Consider the following 18533-nt stretch of genomic DNA (forward strand, 5'->3'; position numbering starts at 1 on the left):
TTTTGTGAAGGATAACATGAGGCTTAAAAATCCCATGAAATGAGCAAATTAACACTCTGGAAAACTGAAAAGTACAACCAGTGAAGTCACAGCTCTTCCAGCCTCTCTACCCACCATCTGTCTTTCTCTCCATAACCAATAGGCCAAGGAATAATTTGACATTTTGGGAAATAGTCTCATTCGCCTCCGGCCCTGACACACCAAGCTGACGGTCAGACCATCAGACAGTTTGGAGCTGTCGGTGAGCGTCCGTTGGCCTAGTTTCTTCGGTGTGTCCCCCACCGTCGGCTTTAGTCTGCCCGTGTCAGAGGCTTTTTTGGCTGCCCGTCGGTGAGAGAAATCACTCTGATTGGCTGTTCAGCTTAAACAAATCAGTGCACGAGAAGAGAAACATCATACACCAGGTGCAGAACGTACGTGGTAGTTCGCCGCCGGCTGTAGTCTTTGCGGTGTGTTCTAGTGCAACTTTTTGGCCAAGACAAAGGCGACGTGAGGCGATGCAAATGGTGGCCTTCGTCGCCGCTAGTTCTTTGATGTCAGGTTGGTGTGTCTGGGGCTTTACAGAGATTTAGATGAGAAGATTGATATCGACAAACGGTCAAACTAGGCAGCGCTGATCAACGTTATGTTAATGCCTATTTCTCTCCTCAAATGTTCTCAGAATCATCTTGTAGTGTACTGTTTAGCTGTAAAATTAGAAAGTTTTTGACCCGGCAGCCATGCTGAGATCAGTTGAGGAAATACTAAGCACCGCCCACCAGCCGGAGCACAGCCAATAGGAACGCTCTCTCTCTGAAATGACCTGTGATTGGCCAAAGTCTCCCGTCACAGGCTAGATTTTTTAAAGCCTGAAAACAGAGCCATGAGGAGGTGCAGAAGTCTAGTTTTTTTCTCAGAACACTTGAATTACAATATGCTGAAAGGTTATTATGGAATTTTTGCCCAATGATGCCAAAAGCATTCTGCCTACTGAAACTTTAAAGGTGCAGTTTCTGAATACGCTGTGTGTGTGTGTTTTCACAGGTCTTACCTGCAGGTTCATCAGATGGACTTGGACAGCCTCACCAGGCAGATGAAAGAATCAAAGAGGAACTCCAGACTGGTATGTTCTAGCATTGTACTGTTTGGTTTGGTGAAAAGGACAAAAAAGCGTCCCTTTCACCTGTTCAATCCTAACTGTATATGTCATTTTTATTATGTCTAATGTGGATGCAAGCATTTTTTTTTTTGACTTCTTTTTTTTCGGGTGTCAATGTGTCCCTGAATGCACCTGCAGGCACCTGCAGGCAGAGGTTTCAAAAAGGTCCCTTTTTTAAAATATCCAAATTCCCATCCAGCCCAGGAATCGGCTGGCCAGTAGTGCGTCCTATTTTGTTTCAATCTGTGGCATTGAGCATTCTTGACATCTTGAAGTCAACTTTGAAAAATGAAACTGTTCTGACAAAGCAAAAATATCACTTAACATGTGTACAACAGTGTACATCACATTGTGTTTTCTGTCTCCTCAGGGTTTCCTGTATGAGCTGGACAAGGTGAGCTACTGTGGATTCTTAAACACTTCCCTCAACTGCAGAGAGATAGGCCTTCATTTTCTAATTCCACCTGTTTTTTAAAGATGCTCAATACAGAATTCAGAGCATTTCTATTGCCCCCACACGGTTCTCAACACGATGAAAGCTGAGCCGGTGGCTCACAGCTAACGGTGCTAACAGCACAAACAAGCGCAACAGAGCTGACAGTGTTAACCTGGGGGGGGGGGGACCGGAGGGTGAGCGTTATATTTTCCGCGACGACGCCGTCGGACAGAACGGTGTTATCAGCTGTAACCGCTGAGCGCAGTGCAGAGCGGCGGCCGTGAGCGAGCCAGTGAGGCACGCTCACGTGCACTAAAAGGCACGCGCAGCCGGACCGGCTACGTAAACATAGCACAGAGAAGCTTGGATTAAAACACACTAAGAGGGAGAGTGACTTCATTCTCTGCTCAGGTAGACATTACTCCTCTATATATTTACATAGCAAATAGTTGTTTGCTGCTATATTAATGCTCTGAATATCATATAGAGCACGCTCCTGTTAAATAAATTTACATTAATGCAAACTTAATACTTTCTCCATGTTTACCTGTTGTTTTAATAATTCAGTGTAATGTACATTTCCACTACACTAACTCCATTAGTACAATTACAGAGTCATGTCATAGTTACAACTCTGCTGCTCTCACGTTCTCTTCTCCACACAAATTATTTCTAGTCACTTTTGCTTTTCTTGAATTTATTAAGGCTGTTAATGAATCTTAACACTTCCTGCACATATGTTTCACATTAAAAGCCTTCCAACTGCTCAAAGGGCGTAATCCCTCCCTCAACTGCTAGGCTTTTAATTAGAAACATATGTAGGAAGTGTTGATGGTACAGCGATTTAAAAAAACAAAACTAAAATCAAGTATTTGTGTGTTGTGTTGTGTGTGCTGTGGAAATGTACATTATCCTGAATGTATGATGTGGCTCATCACATTACAGATGAGCTGTGTTTTTAGTCACAAGTTTTTGTTGACTTGAGCTTTCAGCAGGACTTGACATACAGTGAAAGTAGTCCAGTCTGTGTTAACTAATAGGAATAAATGTGACTCTGTGCTTCCATCTGACAGCAAGTGAAGGTGACTGAGAGGTACATAAGGCGACTGGAGTTTCACCTCAGCAAGGTAAGACCACCATGATCCCTGTCCAACAATGCCTTTCCACATCAGTAAATGTTACAGAATATAAAACCCGTCCAAAACTTTTTGGAAATGTCACTGAACGTGTTCATGATTTAACTCCAATGGACTGGGTGCTTACATTTAGATGTTACCTTCATGTTACCTTTCAGGTTTCAGGAAACTTGATTTTGAATTGCATTTCTTCCATATCTATCTGTTTGAGTACATGTGATGTACTGTGTGCAAAGCATCTGATGTCACTGAAAACGGTGTCAATACAATGTATGACAACTGGAAACAACAAGACCTCATGTTGTAGGTTGCTATTATTAACAACTATTGTACTTCATGCTGGTCTCAAGCAAGCAGGATTATTTTAAAGGGATAGTTTGGGTGTTTCTCAGTGGGGTTATATGAGGTACTTATCCATAGTCAGTGTGTTACCTACAGTAGATGGCGGTCAGCATGCCCCCAGTTTGGACAAATAGACAGGAGTACCAACACAGGAGCAAAGCAGTTACTACTCTGGACAGGGGGAGCAGCAACACATATTTTAACTTCCTTGGGAAAAAAAGCCCATCTAAAAAAATCTATATCAGTTTAAGTGTATATGCTATAGTAAGAATATTTTCACTCTTTGCCGCCAGACAGCCCTTTCAGCCCCTTAAGCCAATATATCCATTAATGCTCTCTTCAAAGCCGCCAGACTCCTGGTGAATCCAAACTAACCCTTTAAAACACCAAAGTCACACAATAACACAAACAGACTAACCGATCGAGGCAGCGGTAGACCGACAACTCCAATGTTCTGAGAGGTAAAATTACTGTTTTTGTCAAAGGAGTCTGGTGGCTCTGAAGAGAGCGTAGATAACAGCTTCAGTTCCCGGTCGGAAAGGGCTGTCTGTCAACGAGGTAAAGAGTGAAAATATTCAAAATACTGTGTGGCGTTTTTAGGTGAGCCTTTCTTTTAGGTGTCTGCTGCTGACCCCGTCCGCAGCGGTACATTGCGCTTTGCTCCCGTGCCAGTACTCCTGTCTTTTTCTCCAAACTGGGGGCGTGCTGACCGTCATCTACTGTAGGTAACACTGACTGTGGATAAGAACCTCATACAACCCCACTTCAAAACATCCGAACAGTGAAATGGTTATTTATATGTATTGCATAGTGTTGTGAGTGTAATGATTGAAACGTGTATATATGTTTGGATCTATGATTGAATTTATTATTTATAGTATTTTGAACTTTGAAATTTAGTTTTGGTAGGGACCGCAGATAGAAATGAGCTACTAGATAAATCTGGTACAATACTCATCTCTTCTCCTTGTGTAAGAGAAACGTTTTTTATACATGGTCCCTGACAAATAAATGTAATAAACTAAACTAAACTTAAGTGTCCAGAAGCAGTCTTGTACTGACTTGCATTTTGAACTTTCCACTTGCCACAAGGCTGCTTTGTTCTTTGGATAGGAGGATGAAGTGTGTACCGGTTTCCTCTGTTTTTCCCAGATCGATGAGCTCCATGAAGCATACTGCCTGCAGAGGAGGCTCAGAGACGGAGCAGACAAGATGGTGAAGGCTTACACTGCCTCTCAAGTCAGTAAGGAGGCCAGGGAGAGTTTAGCAGAAGCCAATAAAGGATACAAAGAGTACACAGAGGTAAGATGGAGAGGACACAGGAGTGGAGAAATAGAGTGGGATTAATATGGAATGGAGAAAAATGGTAAATGTACTGTGAGAGGATGGGGCCGTCACAGGAGCAAGTAGCACGGGAATAAAGTTAAAGAGTAACTAAAAGAAGGATCATGTATAAACTACAGCTCTATAGTTCATTCCTGTTTTAGTAGAAATGAATAAATGAAAGTGTCCCTCTCTGATCCTCTCTGTAGAACATGTGTGTGTTGGAGAGCGATTTGGAGAACCAGCTGGGGGAGTTCCACATTAAGATGAAAGGTAAGAATGAAACATCGATGCTAACTACAGTATGTTCAACTTCACTCTTCCCTCCTTCCTCTCATCCGAGTACGAGTTTTTTTTTCTTTTCCCTCGGTACTGTGGGAATATGGGTTACCGGGGTCGCTGTCACGAGCCATCCGGTCTTTGTAAAACCAAAGTGAGAGCTGCGTCCGTATACTAAAAACTTGCCTGAGAATCATCACATTTTTAGGTTTTCTTCAGTATCAAAGTGATCCGGTGATAGTTGTCTGTACATCCATGGGTACATTGCAGACAGGAACTACTAATAGCGAATTCGGCATACCTTTAATGGTGCCAATTTGCCAGAATGTAAACAAATATCGCCTAAAAATGCAGTACTCAAAAGAAAATACTAGTACCTACCTACCTGTAGCTGACGTTACAACAGCACGTTTGATGAACTTTTATGGGGTTTTACCTATTCTTTCTCCACTTTTTTCTGTCTTCATATTAGCTCCCAAATAGGTTTATGTATGTTCACGTTTTCATCTATCATAACAAAAACATTTTTGACACATTACCATTTTCACACAAAAGTCCAATTTGAGATGATTTTAAAAAAAATAAAAGACACCATTTCAGCCAGGATTTATATTACAGAAGCACCAGCAAGTTCACAGAAAAATAGGATATAATTGTGGTTGTAATCATTACTGTGTTTGGGGTGAAAAATTACCCACATACATACGCGCTCCGGATGGGATTAAAATCAGTGACCAAAAATCGGTAATGTTAAAATCACCCCATCTCCCTGAGAGAAATAAATCTAAGGTTACTTCTGTTTCTATTTCTCTTTCAGGTCTGGCTGGATTTGCTAGATTGTGTGCTGGTGACCAGTATGAGGTTAGTCTCTTTCTTTCTCTCTCTCAAATTAAAATTTATTTATTGGCATTACCATAATCAGATACAGTATTGCCAAAGCACTGTCAATACTGACAATATTATACAATACACAGAAGAGGACAAAGAAGGACAAAGACTGTGTGTGTGTGTGTAGGCTACATGTGTTTGGGTTATTAACCCAAATTATAATACAAATAATAAGAATAGAAAAAATAAATAAACCTCATTTGTGTCAGTGTAGAACTGATGCCTCTATATGACCTATATAAGCAAATGAGTCCATCGGCGAGAAGATTGGTTATTTCTATCTAGTTATTCTTGATGCCGGAGGAGCTCTCAGGGGGGTGGAGAGCGCTACTCCTCCTGACCAGGAGCAGAGCTTCATCTCGCTGCTGCGCCGGTCCCTGCTGGGAACCAACACCGACACCACGCTGCTGGAGACCCAGACTGTATTACTGGGCCTGCTGTAGGGAAGGGAGGCACGGGAGAACCAGAACCAGGACTGCCCGGGGCAGACTGTCAGACCCTGCTGTAGTAAAATGAGGGCTTTTCTAAAGGGACTCTGGTGCTTGGAAACACTACCGCTTTTGTCCACAGGTACCACCAAAGTCAATATAAAATGAAAGTTCCTCGTAGTAGTTTTAATATGTTTCTGTGTTAAACATTCAGTCATGTGGTCAGGTAGGTTTTTTTTTATCTATGTATCTATGGTTGCCACAGTGTACCATCTTAATAGGGCCAAGTAGCATTGCATTTTACTTTGTGTGTGTGATTTTTGTATTCCAATAACTGCATTTCTGTCCTAAAAATCCTGGTAATCCTAAAAAGAAAGAAAAGATAAACAATTAAGATGAACACAAAGTATACACACACACACACACACACACCTCTACTGACATGCAGAACTGAGACTGATGTGGCGCGCATGTGTGTGTTCAGATCTTTATGAAGTACGGTCGGCAGCGGTGGAAGCTCCGAGGCAGAATAGAGCTCAATGCCAAACAGGTGTGGGACAGCGAGGAGATGGTGTTCTTGCCACTCGTCAGTGAGTTCCTCTCTGTGAAGGTCAGTCTTTCTCATTGTCAATCTTTTTGAGTTACTTTGGATTTATTTGTATGTTTACTTAAAGGTCCCATATTGTAAAAAGTGAGATTTTCATGTCTTTTATATTATAAAGCAGGTTTAAGTGCTATATAAATACTGTTAAACTATCAAACCGCTCAATATACGGAGAAATACACACAGCCCGTATTCAGAAGTTGTGCATTTGAAACAAGCCGTTCACATTTCTGTCCATTTGTGATGTCACAAATATACAATATTTAGACCATTACACGGTTTTAAACGTAAACATTCTAAATGTGTCCCAGTTTATTTCCTGTTGCAGTGTATGTAAATAACATCAGCTGCTAGGAAGTTAACATGGACCCAAGCTGTTGCCTAGCAACACAATTCCGTTGCAATTCCATTGAAATGCACTAAAACGGAGCGTTTCAGACAGAGGATGAATACAGGTATAATCAGGCAGACAGTATCAGGAAAATAAAGTTGTTTTTTTAACATCACAGCATGTAAACATGTTCTAGTAGAAACACAAAATACAAGTATGAACCTGAAAATGAGCACGACATGGGACCTTTAATTCTGATTCATCAATGACAGAGTCCTGGTCTGGAGCACTACTCCTGGTAATGAAATAGCCCGTGCATACTTCACGTTGTCTCTTGGTGTCTTGTATTGGTGAATATGCCCGTGTTTCAGGATTCTGTACTAACTAGTCAGTCCTGTCTTATACTTGTTGTGTTCCTTTTACTTCTCTGATGCCTTAAATGAGGCACCAGTGGGGACAATAATGTTTTACTTCTGCTGATGTAGGTCTCAACCTGAATGATAGACACACAAATTGACCTGTTGAAGGCAGCAAGACTTTGGCAGCGTGACCAAACTATATTTCTGTGGTCTCCTAGGTGACAGAGTTGAAGAGCTTAGCCAATCACGTGGTTGTGGGAAGTGTTTCCTGCGAAACTAAGGACCTGTTTGCTGCACTATCCCAGACGGTCGCCGTGGATATTAATGATCTTGGGACTATTAAGTTGAGCCTTGAAGTCACCTGGAAGTAAGTTTTGCAAACCATTTCTGTCAGTGTACTGAAAATGATTCTGAGCTTCATGAGTAAGGTTTGTTCATTTAAAGTGTTAATAATTAATAGAACATTGCTTAATGTCTCTGTGAAGAACTTTTAGCCAAAATCAACACAAAGTTTTAAAGCTTTAAATATTATATAGAATGTTTATTTATTTTGTTTGTTTTTTGTCTCTGTCTTCCCCTTCCTCCATTCCTTTTTTACCCCTCTATCAGTCCATTTGATAAAGACGACCAGGGGTCAGTGTCGAGCACTGTCAACAAAGCTCCAACCGTCAGTAAGAGAATCTCGACAATCTTCAACCAGAGTCCACCTGACACGCCATCTTTACGTGAACAAGCCTTTTACGTGAGTCCTTCCTTATTCTAGTTGTTCTCTCCAGAGTAACGTCAGGCGGATGCTTTTCAAAAGAGTGATACTGGAATATTTAGCTTGAAGCTGCTGATTGCTGGTATTTGGTGCGACATTCGCTACCCTTATATTTGATTAATATAATATATAAATCAGGTGCAGACAACTGAGGAATGGCCAGACATCTTTTTTTACATAGACTCTATTCCCTTTAGTTTTCTAAGAAAATTAATGTGAAAACAAGAGGCAAAAACGTTCTCATCAGATTCATCACAGGTCTGGATCTGGCCGTATACTCGCGGAGAACAGGACAGAGTTCAGATCTCATGGTTTAGAGTCGCTGCTGTAGAGGGAGAATTTGAGGTTTAGCCAACAACCACCGTTCCCTAACTGCTCCATTGCCCTTTGTTCCACCCTGCTGCTACTTTGACGTGCAGTCTCTGCCTCGGAGCCTGACCAGGCGGCAGCACTGGCCGCTGCTGGACATCTTCAGAGACACACTTAGCCAGACCTGTTCCTGTAGTGACAACTCACCAACGAGACCGTCCAGTGCAGTAAGTCATTATGGCGTAGAACCCCCCCCCCGGAGAATGTAGGAACACAGAGCCCATTGGTATATTGACTAGTGACAGTAGTGATGGTGTAGAACATTAGAAACCTAGAACAGTAGTCTCTGTTTGTTTGTGTATGGCTTCATGGAGCCACGAGGTGTGTAAGCAAGGTTTCCAAACATCTCTTCAGCTGCTTTCACTGATTGTGAGCTTTCATTTGAGGGCGTATTCACACCTGCCTTGTTTAGTTCGGTTGAATCGAACCCCGGAGCGTTTACCTTCTCGGTGCGGTTCGTTTGGGCCAATCTTTTAAACTGTGCTGCTCTCTTACAGAACATGCTCCGCCGTCATGAAGAGTTAGAGAACGGAACGGCTTGGTCTAATTCGTCTGAATCTTCCGACGATTCCTCCAGTCCTCGGCTCTCTGTAGGAGAGCTACGCAACTCTACACATCAGAAGGTAACACACAACACAACAGACAAGGTACCTTATTTATGATCCGCAGTCTCGTGCCTGCAGTGTGCCTTTCTATCTAGCCCACTTCTCTGTTTATCACTGTATCATTCTCTTTGTTAAGTACTAGTTTGTAAGCCAGATAAACGTTGGAAGGGACACTTTGGAACCTTGTTCCTGCTGAAACCTGCGGGTGCCTTTCAATGTGTCAGTGCTGCTCAGTCATGGTTATCCATGCAGTCATCCCTGATGGCTGGTCTAACATTGTAATTTATGTGTCTATAATAACGTCTTTCACTTTTAACAAAGAAATGAGATTTCATTGAGCTTCCTGTTTGTAAGTGCAAACAATCACGGTTCACAGTTAGGGGACTTTTGCCTGCTCAGCCTCTTTGGAGAATCTGCATCCTTTGTTGTGGCAGACTGTGACCCAAACCTTACCCATGTCTGTCTTAAACCAGATTAGCCATTGAAAGGATGGCAGTTGTTTGCATGTAACACAGGGATGTAGCACAGGTATAATGCTTTGTTTTACACACGTAAGCAAAATTGTTGGTACCCTTCCGTTAAAGAAAGAAAAACCCACAATGGTCACTGAAATAACTTGAAACTGACAAAAGTAATAATAAATAAAAATTCACTGAAAATTAACTAATGAAAATCAGACATTGCTTTTGAATTGTGGTTCAACAGAATCATTTTAAAAAACAAACTAATGAAACTGGCCTGGACAAAAATGATGGTACCCTTAACTTAATATTTAGTTGTACAACCTTTCGAGGCAATCACTGCAATCAAGTGATTTCTGTAACTCTCAATGAGACTTCTGCACCTATCGACAGGTATGTTGGCCCACTCCTCGTGAGCAAACTGCTCCAGCTATCTCAGGTTTGAAGGGTGCCTTCTCCGAATGCAGGTTTCAGCTCCTTCCACAGATGTTCAATAGGATTTAGATCAGGGCTCATAGAAGGCCACTTCAGAATAGTCCAATGTTTTGTTCTTAGCCATTTTTGGGTGTTTTTAGCTGTGTTTTGGGTCATTATCCTGTTTGAGGACCCATGACCTGCAACTGAGACCAAGCTTTCTGACACTGGGCAGCACATTTCGCTCCAGAATGCCTTGATAGTCTTGAGATTTCATTGCACCCTGCACAGATTCAAGACACCCTGTGCCAGATGCAGCAAAGCAGCCCCATAACATAACCGAGCCTCCTCCATGTTTCACATTAGGTACAGTGTTCTTTTCTTTGTATGCTTCATTTTTGCGTCTGTGAACATAGAGCTGATGTGACTTGACAAAAAGCTCCAGTTTTGTCTCATCTGTCCAAAGGACATTCTCCCAGAAGCTTTGTGGCTTGTCAATATGCATTTTGGCAAATTCCAGTCTCGCTTTTTTATGATTTGCGTCCTCCTTGGTCATCTTCCATTAAGTCCACTTTGGCTCAAACAGTGGCGGATGGTGCGATCTGACACTGATGTACCTTGACCTTGGAGTTCACCTCAAATCTCTTTGGAAGTTGTTCTGGGCTCTTTGGTTACCATTCGTATTATCCGTCTCTTCAATATGTCATCAATTTTCCTCTTGCGGCCACGTCCAGGGAGGTTGGCTACAGTCCCATGGACCTTAAACTTCTGAATAATATGTGCAACTGTAGTCACAGGAACATCAAGCTGCTTGGAGATGGTCTTATAGCCTTTACCTTTAACATGGAGGTCTATAATGTTCTTTCTGATCTCCTGAGACAACTCTCTCCTTAGCTTTCTGTGGTCCATGTTCAGTGTGGTACACACCATGACACCAAACAGCACAGTGACTACTTTTCACCCTTTAAATAGGCAGACTGACTGATTACAAGTTTGAAGACACCTGTGATGCTATTTACAGGGCACACCTTAGTTTAACATGTCCCTATGGTCAAATTATTTTCAATCCTTTCTAAGGGTACCATCATTTTTGTCCAGGCCAGTTTCATTAGTTTGTTTTTTAAAATGGTTCTGTTGAACCACAATTCAAAAACAATGTCTGATTTTCATTAGTTAATTTTCAGTAATTTTTTATTTATTATTACTTTTGTCAGTTTCAAGTTATTTCAGTGACCATTTTGGGTTTTTCTTTCTTTAACGGAAGGTTACCAACAATTTTGTCCACATCTGTAGGTCTAGGGGATTTCATTACCACTAAGCCTTACGGCTGTAGCAGCTACTCACAGGCCATACATACAAGAAATGCCTTTGACTGTCAGTCAACAGAAAAAAGGATGCAGGCCCTACCCGCACTTTTTTCACTTCCTGCCACTGTGGCAGACAAGTATTTTTTTTTGTCTGCCACTCAGAAATGTTATCTGCCACTTTTGAAATCTCTGCGCTAAACGAAGGAATAACATTTTAGATCTGATGTCATTCAATGTTCGATATATTTTCCATAAAAAACTTTATAAACATGGTAAATAACAGTGTTCAATTACACCTTAGCTTCTGGGGGAGTCCTACTTTTGGGGGGAGGGAGGGTACTCTACACAGTACTGTACTTTGCTATTGTCATCTATAGTGGTTATTAGCATAAAAACACACAATTCAAATGATTATTATTATTTAAATATTTGCTTTGATTAAAAAAAAACTTGGTAAATGTTAGGAAGTTAAACAGGTCATAATTCCCTCATTAATATCTATTTTATATTGATGTGAAAACATCTCCTTCAAACAAATTTATTCAAGTTTTTCGGCAAAAACTTAATTTTACAAGATTACATTTGAACGCATCATGATAATGTTGTAATTTACCTTCACCCAATAGTAATTTTACTGAGTTTGAACGCCTCATAATAATAACTCAATGGCACCTATGTTAACCTTATTAGCTCCGTTATTTATCCAAGCAGGACTGTGCTACCCACCGGCTGATAACGGGTAACGTTACTAACTCTCATCCTGCTGATTTCAACACAGATTTGTTGTTCACAGTGCAGTTTTATCAGGGAAAACATAAGGTGCTTCCCCTCAGGTTTAGTAGCGTCATGCTTTTGAATGCTTTTTTTCTCTCCGCCGTGTCTCTGGTCCCAAACAAACTGAAACATGATACAGCGTGCGTACGCGTCATTGTGCAGCGTAACTGTTGGAAAGCATCGATAAGAGGAATCGATAGTCATGGAGGCATGAGATGCCAAGAAAGCGGACAACTATGGTTCTCTATTCACATCACTAGCGTTTTCCCTGCCTGCCAAAGTGGCGGATGGCCTGACAATTTCACCCGCCACTGCCAACAATTTACCCACATTTGGCGGGTGGTGGGTGCTAATTTCAGACGCTGGCTAAAGCCTGGAGCACACTGCCCGCTTCATGCTCGCGTGACGGCAGCGTCGCGTGTTGTTTTTTATTTCGGCGTCCATGTTAACAGGTTAGAGTGGACACACTGCCCGCATGAGACGCGCGTCTATTTTATAGAATAGAAGGCTCGCCTATTTTACACGCGAGCCCCTCGCGTCTCAGCTGCGTGTCCAGCAGCAACAGACAGTGAAGGTGATCTATTGACAGTATATGAACATCATACCAGCAAGATTACTACAGTTTCGAGGTTTATCTGTAGAATATGTTACGGAGATGAAAAAAAAGTAAAGTTAAGTAAACTTGTTTTTAAATCAACACTTCCTGCTTTCATTTCAAAATAAAAGCCCTCAGGCGTTTTTTCTATAGACAGAATCCCTTCATTTGTTAGCACGAGGCTTTTATTTTGAAATATGAGCAGTCAGTGCTGTGGAACATGCAGTCACTTTGGGGGCTCCAAAAATGTATAAAGTTTGGGGTTTAAATCAACACTTCCTGCTTTCATTTAGAAATAAAAGCCCTTAAGCAGGTTTTCTTTGCACAGAATTCCTTCATTTGTTAACACGAGGCTTTTATTCTGAAATATGTGCCGAACAGTGATGTGGAACAAGCAGAGAGTTGGAAAGCATCATAAATGAATACAGTACAGAGTTTTAATTGTGGATTATTACTATTATTTACTAATTACCACACGTTTCTGAACCTTTCTCTGTCTATAATAAATATAAATTATATTTATCATGAAGTTAAATGGCCATTAAAAGGCAAACTCTATGTAGAAAGAAAGGGCTGACAGCAGCATCAGAAACACAGCTGACAGGTAGCAGACACGCTCCCGACAGGCAGCTAACTCGCGTCTAGTGTGAACACCCTAGGTGGGCATCACGCGGCCACGACATGACGCTGCCGTCAGGCGAGCCTGAAGCGGGCAGTGTGCCCCAGGCTTAATACCCACCCTTTTGAGATTAACAATCAATCCAAATGACAAGTTGCCCCCTGCTGGCTGTTAGAACGAATGCAAAGATTGTCGCATGGAAGAAACAGGTTGTTTGTCACACTTATAACACTCATAAGTTAAGTTATTGACTATGCTGTTATCATGTTGGGTTGGACTCTCCCTGTGACTCAGTGTGTCCATGTCTCACTTGCTCTCTAGGGAGTGGTGGTGACACCAGACATCCAGCCAGCTGTGAGCGGAAGTTCCTCCCCACAGCGCGACATCTCATTTTGCCCCAGAGACTCCGCTTCCTCGACTCCAAACTCCACCCCCAAAGTCAGCACCATCAGTCCCAACACATCCACACAGCAAGCACAGAACAACAGGTAGTGTGTGTTTGTGGTTTCTGCATGCCTTTTTTGTTTGTTTTTGTTTGTTTTTGTTTTTGTACAATCTTTCTGAATCACATTTGTTGTTACATTAGCCCATATGCAGAGGGATGCATTTACATGCTTGGTATACTGTATAGTGTGCTCTGTCAATACTAAAATGAACTGATATATGAACTAATTTACAGGGACGAGGAGAAGAGGACAGTCACTGTGATGACAAAACCTGACAGTGAGGCAGAGGACGCAGGGAAACAGGCTTCCGTAACAGTGGATGGGGTGGTGACCAACAGCCACGCCTCACGCAGCTACTCGCGCTCTCTGAGCCACATCAGTGAAAGCAGCGCTGATGGCATCGTGTTGATGGACAGGTCAGCCGAATCAGGAGAGGTGATGTCTTTGGCCTCCGTCGTCTCCGTCAATGACATTGAAATGGAGATGCCCAGAACTCCTGAGCACAGGAGCACTCCTGCTGCCACAGACACTGACCTGTCACCAACGAGGCTTGGTGTCGCCGAAGAGAACACAACAGCCGACGACGTCACGGATCAACATCGACACAGGAAGCGACAGGACACGTCCAGCTCTGTCCTAACGTCCTCCTCTCCCAAGTCTGCAGGACTGGACATTAACACTCCGTCTCAAATGAACCCTCAGCTAGAGTGTGACGCACTCCCGGAGAGCGGGGATGTGATGTATGTCGCCCGGCGGGTGTCGGTGGAGGAGGAGATGCCAGGTGCGGGAGCAGATTGTCTGTCCGGGGAGGGCGACGGTCCGGTGGACAGCGGACTGGAAGACGCCCTGGCAGCTGTAGTGTCCTCTCTGGATGATTACAGGGGACAGTTCCCTGAGTTACAACTACTAGAACAAGAGCTGAAGCTGCTGCAGGTTACGCTGAAGGTGAGGATGATGTGTTCACAACGTTCAGTGTCATTTTCACTGTACAAACGCAGTCGTTTTAAGCCCAACCATGTAGTTCTTTCCTAAACCTAACTATAGTGGTTTTGTCGCCTAATCCTTAAGTGATGCCAAGGGTAACTGTAGTGGTTTTGATGCCGAAAATAAAGTAAAATAAAGTGATGCCAGGGGGGTTGACGCCAAGAGGCATGACAAAGCGGCGGTATGTGACGAGTTGGGATGAGAACGTGTTGGAACTGCTGTGGACGGGGGCAGCAGTAAAAAGGATTTTAGTAACCTAAAAAAATCAATATCAGTTTAGGGTAAAGGTGAGGTAAAGCAGTGGAAATATTATATACTTAAAATTATATCGATTTTTTTTAGGTATCGAAAATGCGTTTTGCTGCTGCCCCCGTCCACAGCAGTACATTGCTTTGCTTCCCGTGCTGGTACTCCTGTCTTTTTTTCCAAACTCCATCTACTGGAGGTAATACACTGACTATGGAGAAGTAGCTCATACAACCACAATGAGAAACACCACGACTATCCTGTGGGCATCTAAAGACATACCTGACTATTCATCTATAGTCTGACTATTGATCTCTGTGTATCTCACATCTTTGTGTGTGTGTGTGTGTGTGTGTGTGTGTGTGTGTGTGTGTAGGGCGGTAGTCAGAGCCGTTCACCCAGCATGGTCAGCCTCACAGTGGAAACAGCTCTGGGCAGCTTCGACTTCCTCAACACGTCCGACTGTGAGGAGGAAGACGAGGAGAAGGGCGACAAGAGGAGTAGAAATTGCAGGTCAGTGCTGTCAAATGAACTGATAACTGAAAATAGTGAAACCCAACCAAATGCTATGGAGAACTTCACATTGTTCACAAGATGTGTGATTTATGAAAACCGCTGCACACTCTTCATCAGTCAGTAAAAAAAAATGGCATGACCTTAAAGGGTAACTTTGTTTTTTTTCAACTAAGTGACTAATAGGGACAACAATTTTTCACACTGGTCCAGTATTGAGGGAGAACGCTGCACATGTTATCATTTGGGGCAACCGGGCACCGTCATTTTACGACCACTAACAGTGATTGCAACCTCCGCCAAGACCTAAGGCCTAGGAAGGAGGTTATGTTTTCACCAGCGTTGGTTTGTTGGTTTGTTGGTTTGTTGGTTTGTCCGTTAGCAGGATTGCTCCAAAGGTCCGTAATGGAACGACTCAGACTGTTATTAGAAGTGTCTGACAACATTATGGAAAGAAACCTCCAGACAAATAAAACGTCTTTCTTTACCTTTCGCTTGATCCGGTCTGTTTGTTATTGTGTCACTTGACATGTTGCCGGAAGTCAACGGTGGAAACGTGAGTGAGAGTTAGAGAGGGGAGTGCCGGAGTCTGCTGTGTTGGACTACAGAAAGCGTAGCGTTTGTGTTATCTAAAAGATTTTCAGTGTCATGGCTGAATGATTCCAACAATGTGGATGAGATGCCAGATTTCACTACGAGACTTCTCCTTGAGGGAGACACACAATAACAAAGCGAAAGGTAAAGAAAGACGTTTTATTTCTCTGGAGGTTTCTTTCCATAATGTTGTAAGACACTTCTAATAACAGTCTGAGTCTGTCAGCGGCAAAAACAACAAGCGCTGTCAGTGGTCGTAAAATGACGGTGAGGAGTTGCCCCCACATGAATGGGGCGGTGTTTGCAGCATCTGACCAATCACAGACATGGACAAGTCTACTGACTTGCAGACAGACAGGCAGAGAGACACATTTTACAAAGGAAGAGCAAACTATATCAGACAAATACAAAGAAGTTAAACACATAATCCAGACTAAAAGTGACAGAGTTGAAGCTGCCAAATGCAGGAAGGACGGCTGGCAAAAGAAAAAACTCCCAATGTGTGAATGCGTAAATTAACAGATTTATTAATTTAATGGAACACTCAAAAGTCAGATATAGTCGTCTAGATATAAATAGCTTTTAGATGTGTAATGAATGAATGGTCTACACTTCCTTATGCCCTTTAACAAAGATGTGGTGTGTGTGACTATTACAGCCTTCTTTCAGCTGCGTCCCCGTCTCCGGCGGTGTGAAACGGACTTGAGATGCAAGTAAAAAGAAAAATATAAACAAATAATTCAAAACGGTGATACACCCAGAGCATAAATCCAGCTGTCCTTCCTGCATTTGTCAGTTTAAACTGTGTTGTTTTCAGTCTGGATTATGACTGTTACTTCTTCATACTTGTGTGATATTATCATACGATCCGCGCACTGAGCTCTAATTGGTCAGTAGGAGGTGCTTTTAATACAAGTTGATCTCTTATTTGGAACATAACCTGCTCCGGAGAAGGTTAGGTGTTCAGCATCAGTTACCATGGCAATTTACCCCGGTAAGAAGTGATCCACCTTCGTAGGACAGAAAACCCTGAAGTTAGCTCGCTAACCCCCAAATCCTGCTTCGTAGTACAGGCCTCTGGTTGAAAAAATGACCCTGTTACATAACTGTCAGAATATATTACATACATATGGATGACTTAAGACATGTTCCTATATCAAGTAAATCAGCTCTCTGTTATTGCTCATAGACATCCAGTAACATCCAGCTCCTGTTGTTGAAAACTCTCATTGTTGTTGAAGAATCTTGCTGCCATCTAGTGGAGCTGTGTTGTACCGTCGTTGGAGCACAAACAGACTGCTCTGTTGATTAAACTGGTATTTGTAGCTGTGTGAGCATGCTGGAAAAAAACCTGTTGAGCTATAAATACTTCCTCGAAATAACATAATCACATTGAAATGTGAGGATTGAATTTCACGGCTTGATTTCGCAAACTTTTTGCCATCTCTTGTCGTTTTTTGCAGTATCATTTCACTATCAGCAGGTTTTAGTGGTAACTGGGGATGCACTTATCTCACTGTTTTCCTCCTGATGTAGATTCTTATACCTAAAGCTAAAAACGTACCGGTCTGATCCCAGTGCTCTTTGTTTCTCTATGCCTCACTGTGGGAAAGTGATTGGGGTCATTATGTGAAATATTTCATTTCAAAATGTATTTCGAACATGTAAAATAAAAGAAAATAAAAAATAAAAAAGGGAGAATGATCATACAAACAAGTGGACAGCCAGAAAAAAAGTAATATTTACATACAATGAAAAGCATAAGTAAAAGAAATTGTCAAACACTTGATGCCTTGGTTTACATATTCAAAAAGGAGTTAGAAGTACAAACTTATTTAATTCCACCCCTTCCCCATAAGTCATTCATTGATATTTAACCAGCTTCCTTATTGAGCTAAACATATACTCTAATTCATTTTCCTAAACTTGTCTAAATATAATAATTATTACCTTTTATCTCTGTCATACAAAAATATAAATCAATAACTGATATAATTATCCTTAACAAAATATAAATTCATTATCAATCCAGAATACCAAATCAAAATCAAAATACAAATTCATTACTTACATATTTATCTTAATCATATTGACTAGTTGTTATCTTTTCGTATATGCGCATATTATTATTTATAATATACAATACACACATGTAATACAATATGCAATATATATATATATATATATATATATATATATATATATATATACACACACAATACACAGCATCCTACCATGCGTATAAAATACAATATAAAATATGACATTAACATTAAATTAAATGAATAAATACATTAAATAACATTCGGCTTGAACTACACGTCATCATTTCTTACCCATAAGTGGAATCATTCATACATCAACATCCTTTTTAGGTTCAGATTTTAAAAGGGACCTATTATGCTTTTGTGTTCTTTCCCTTTGCTTTAGTGTGTCATATAGTTTTTTTGTGCATGTAAAAGGTCTGCAAAGTTACAAAGCCCAAAGTCCAGGCCAAAGGGAGTTACTCTCCCCTACAGAAACACTGTTCCTTCACTGCCTGAAACACCTTGATTGAAGTCCTACCTTTTCTTCCGTAA

At 41.7% G+C, this 18533-nt stretch overlaps 1 protein-coding gene across 3 annotated transcripts in view; it reads left to right on the forward strand.

Annotated features, from left to right (window-relative positions):
* ripor1 (RHO family interacting cell polarization regulator 1) overlaps positions 1–18533 on the forward strand; it is a 94603-nt gene that overhangs the window by 41960 nt on the left and 34110 nt on the right. For all 3 annotated transcript variants that reach the window (XM_037767126.1, XM_037767127.1, XM_037767125.1), the window contains exons 4-16: positions 1024–1102; positions 1509–1532; positions 2648–2701; positions 4205–4354; positions 4585–4648; positions 5472–5515; positions 6455–6580; positions 7483–7631; positions 7874–8006; positions 8894–9019; positions 13493–13659; positions 13851–14562; positions 15224–15360. In XM_037767126.1, the coding sequence (XP_037623054.1) occupies positions 1024–1102; positions 1509–1532; positions 2648–2701; positions 4205–4354; positions 4585–4648; positions 5472–5515; positions 6455–6580; positions 7483–7631; positions 7874–8006; positions 8894–9019; positions 13493–13659; positions 13851–14562; positions 15224–15360 (1965 nt within the window). The remainder of the gene's footprint in view (positions 1–1023; positions 1103–1508; positions 1533–2647; positions 2702–4204; positions 4355–4584; positions 4649–5471; positions 5516–6454; positions 6581–7482; positions 7632–7873; positions 8007–8893; positions 9020–13492; positions 13660–13850; positions 14563–15223; positions 15361–18533) is intronic.

Source organism: Sebastes umbrosus, chromosome 4 (genome assembly GCF_015220745.1).
Source record: "Sebastes umbrosus isolate fSebUmb1 chromosome 4, fSebUmb1.pri, whole genome shotgun sequence".
NCBI classification, from domain to species: domain Eukaryota; kingdom Metazoa; phylum Chordata; class Actinopteri; order Perciformes; family Sebastidae; genus Sebastes; species Sebastes umbrosus.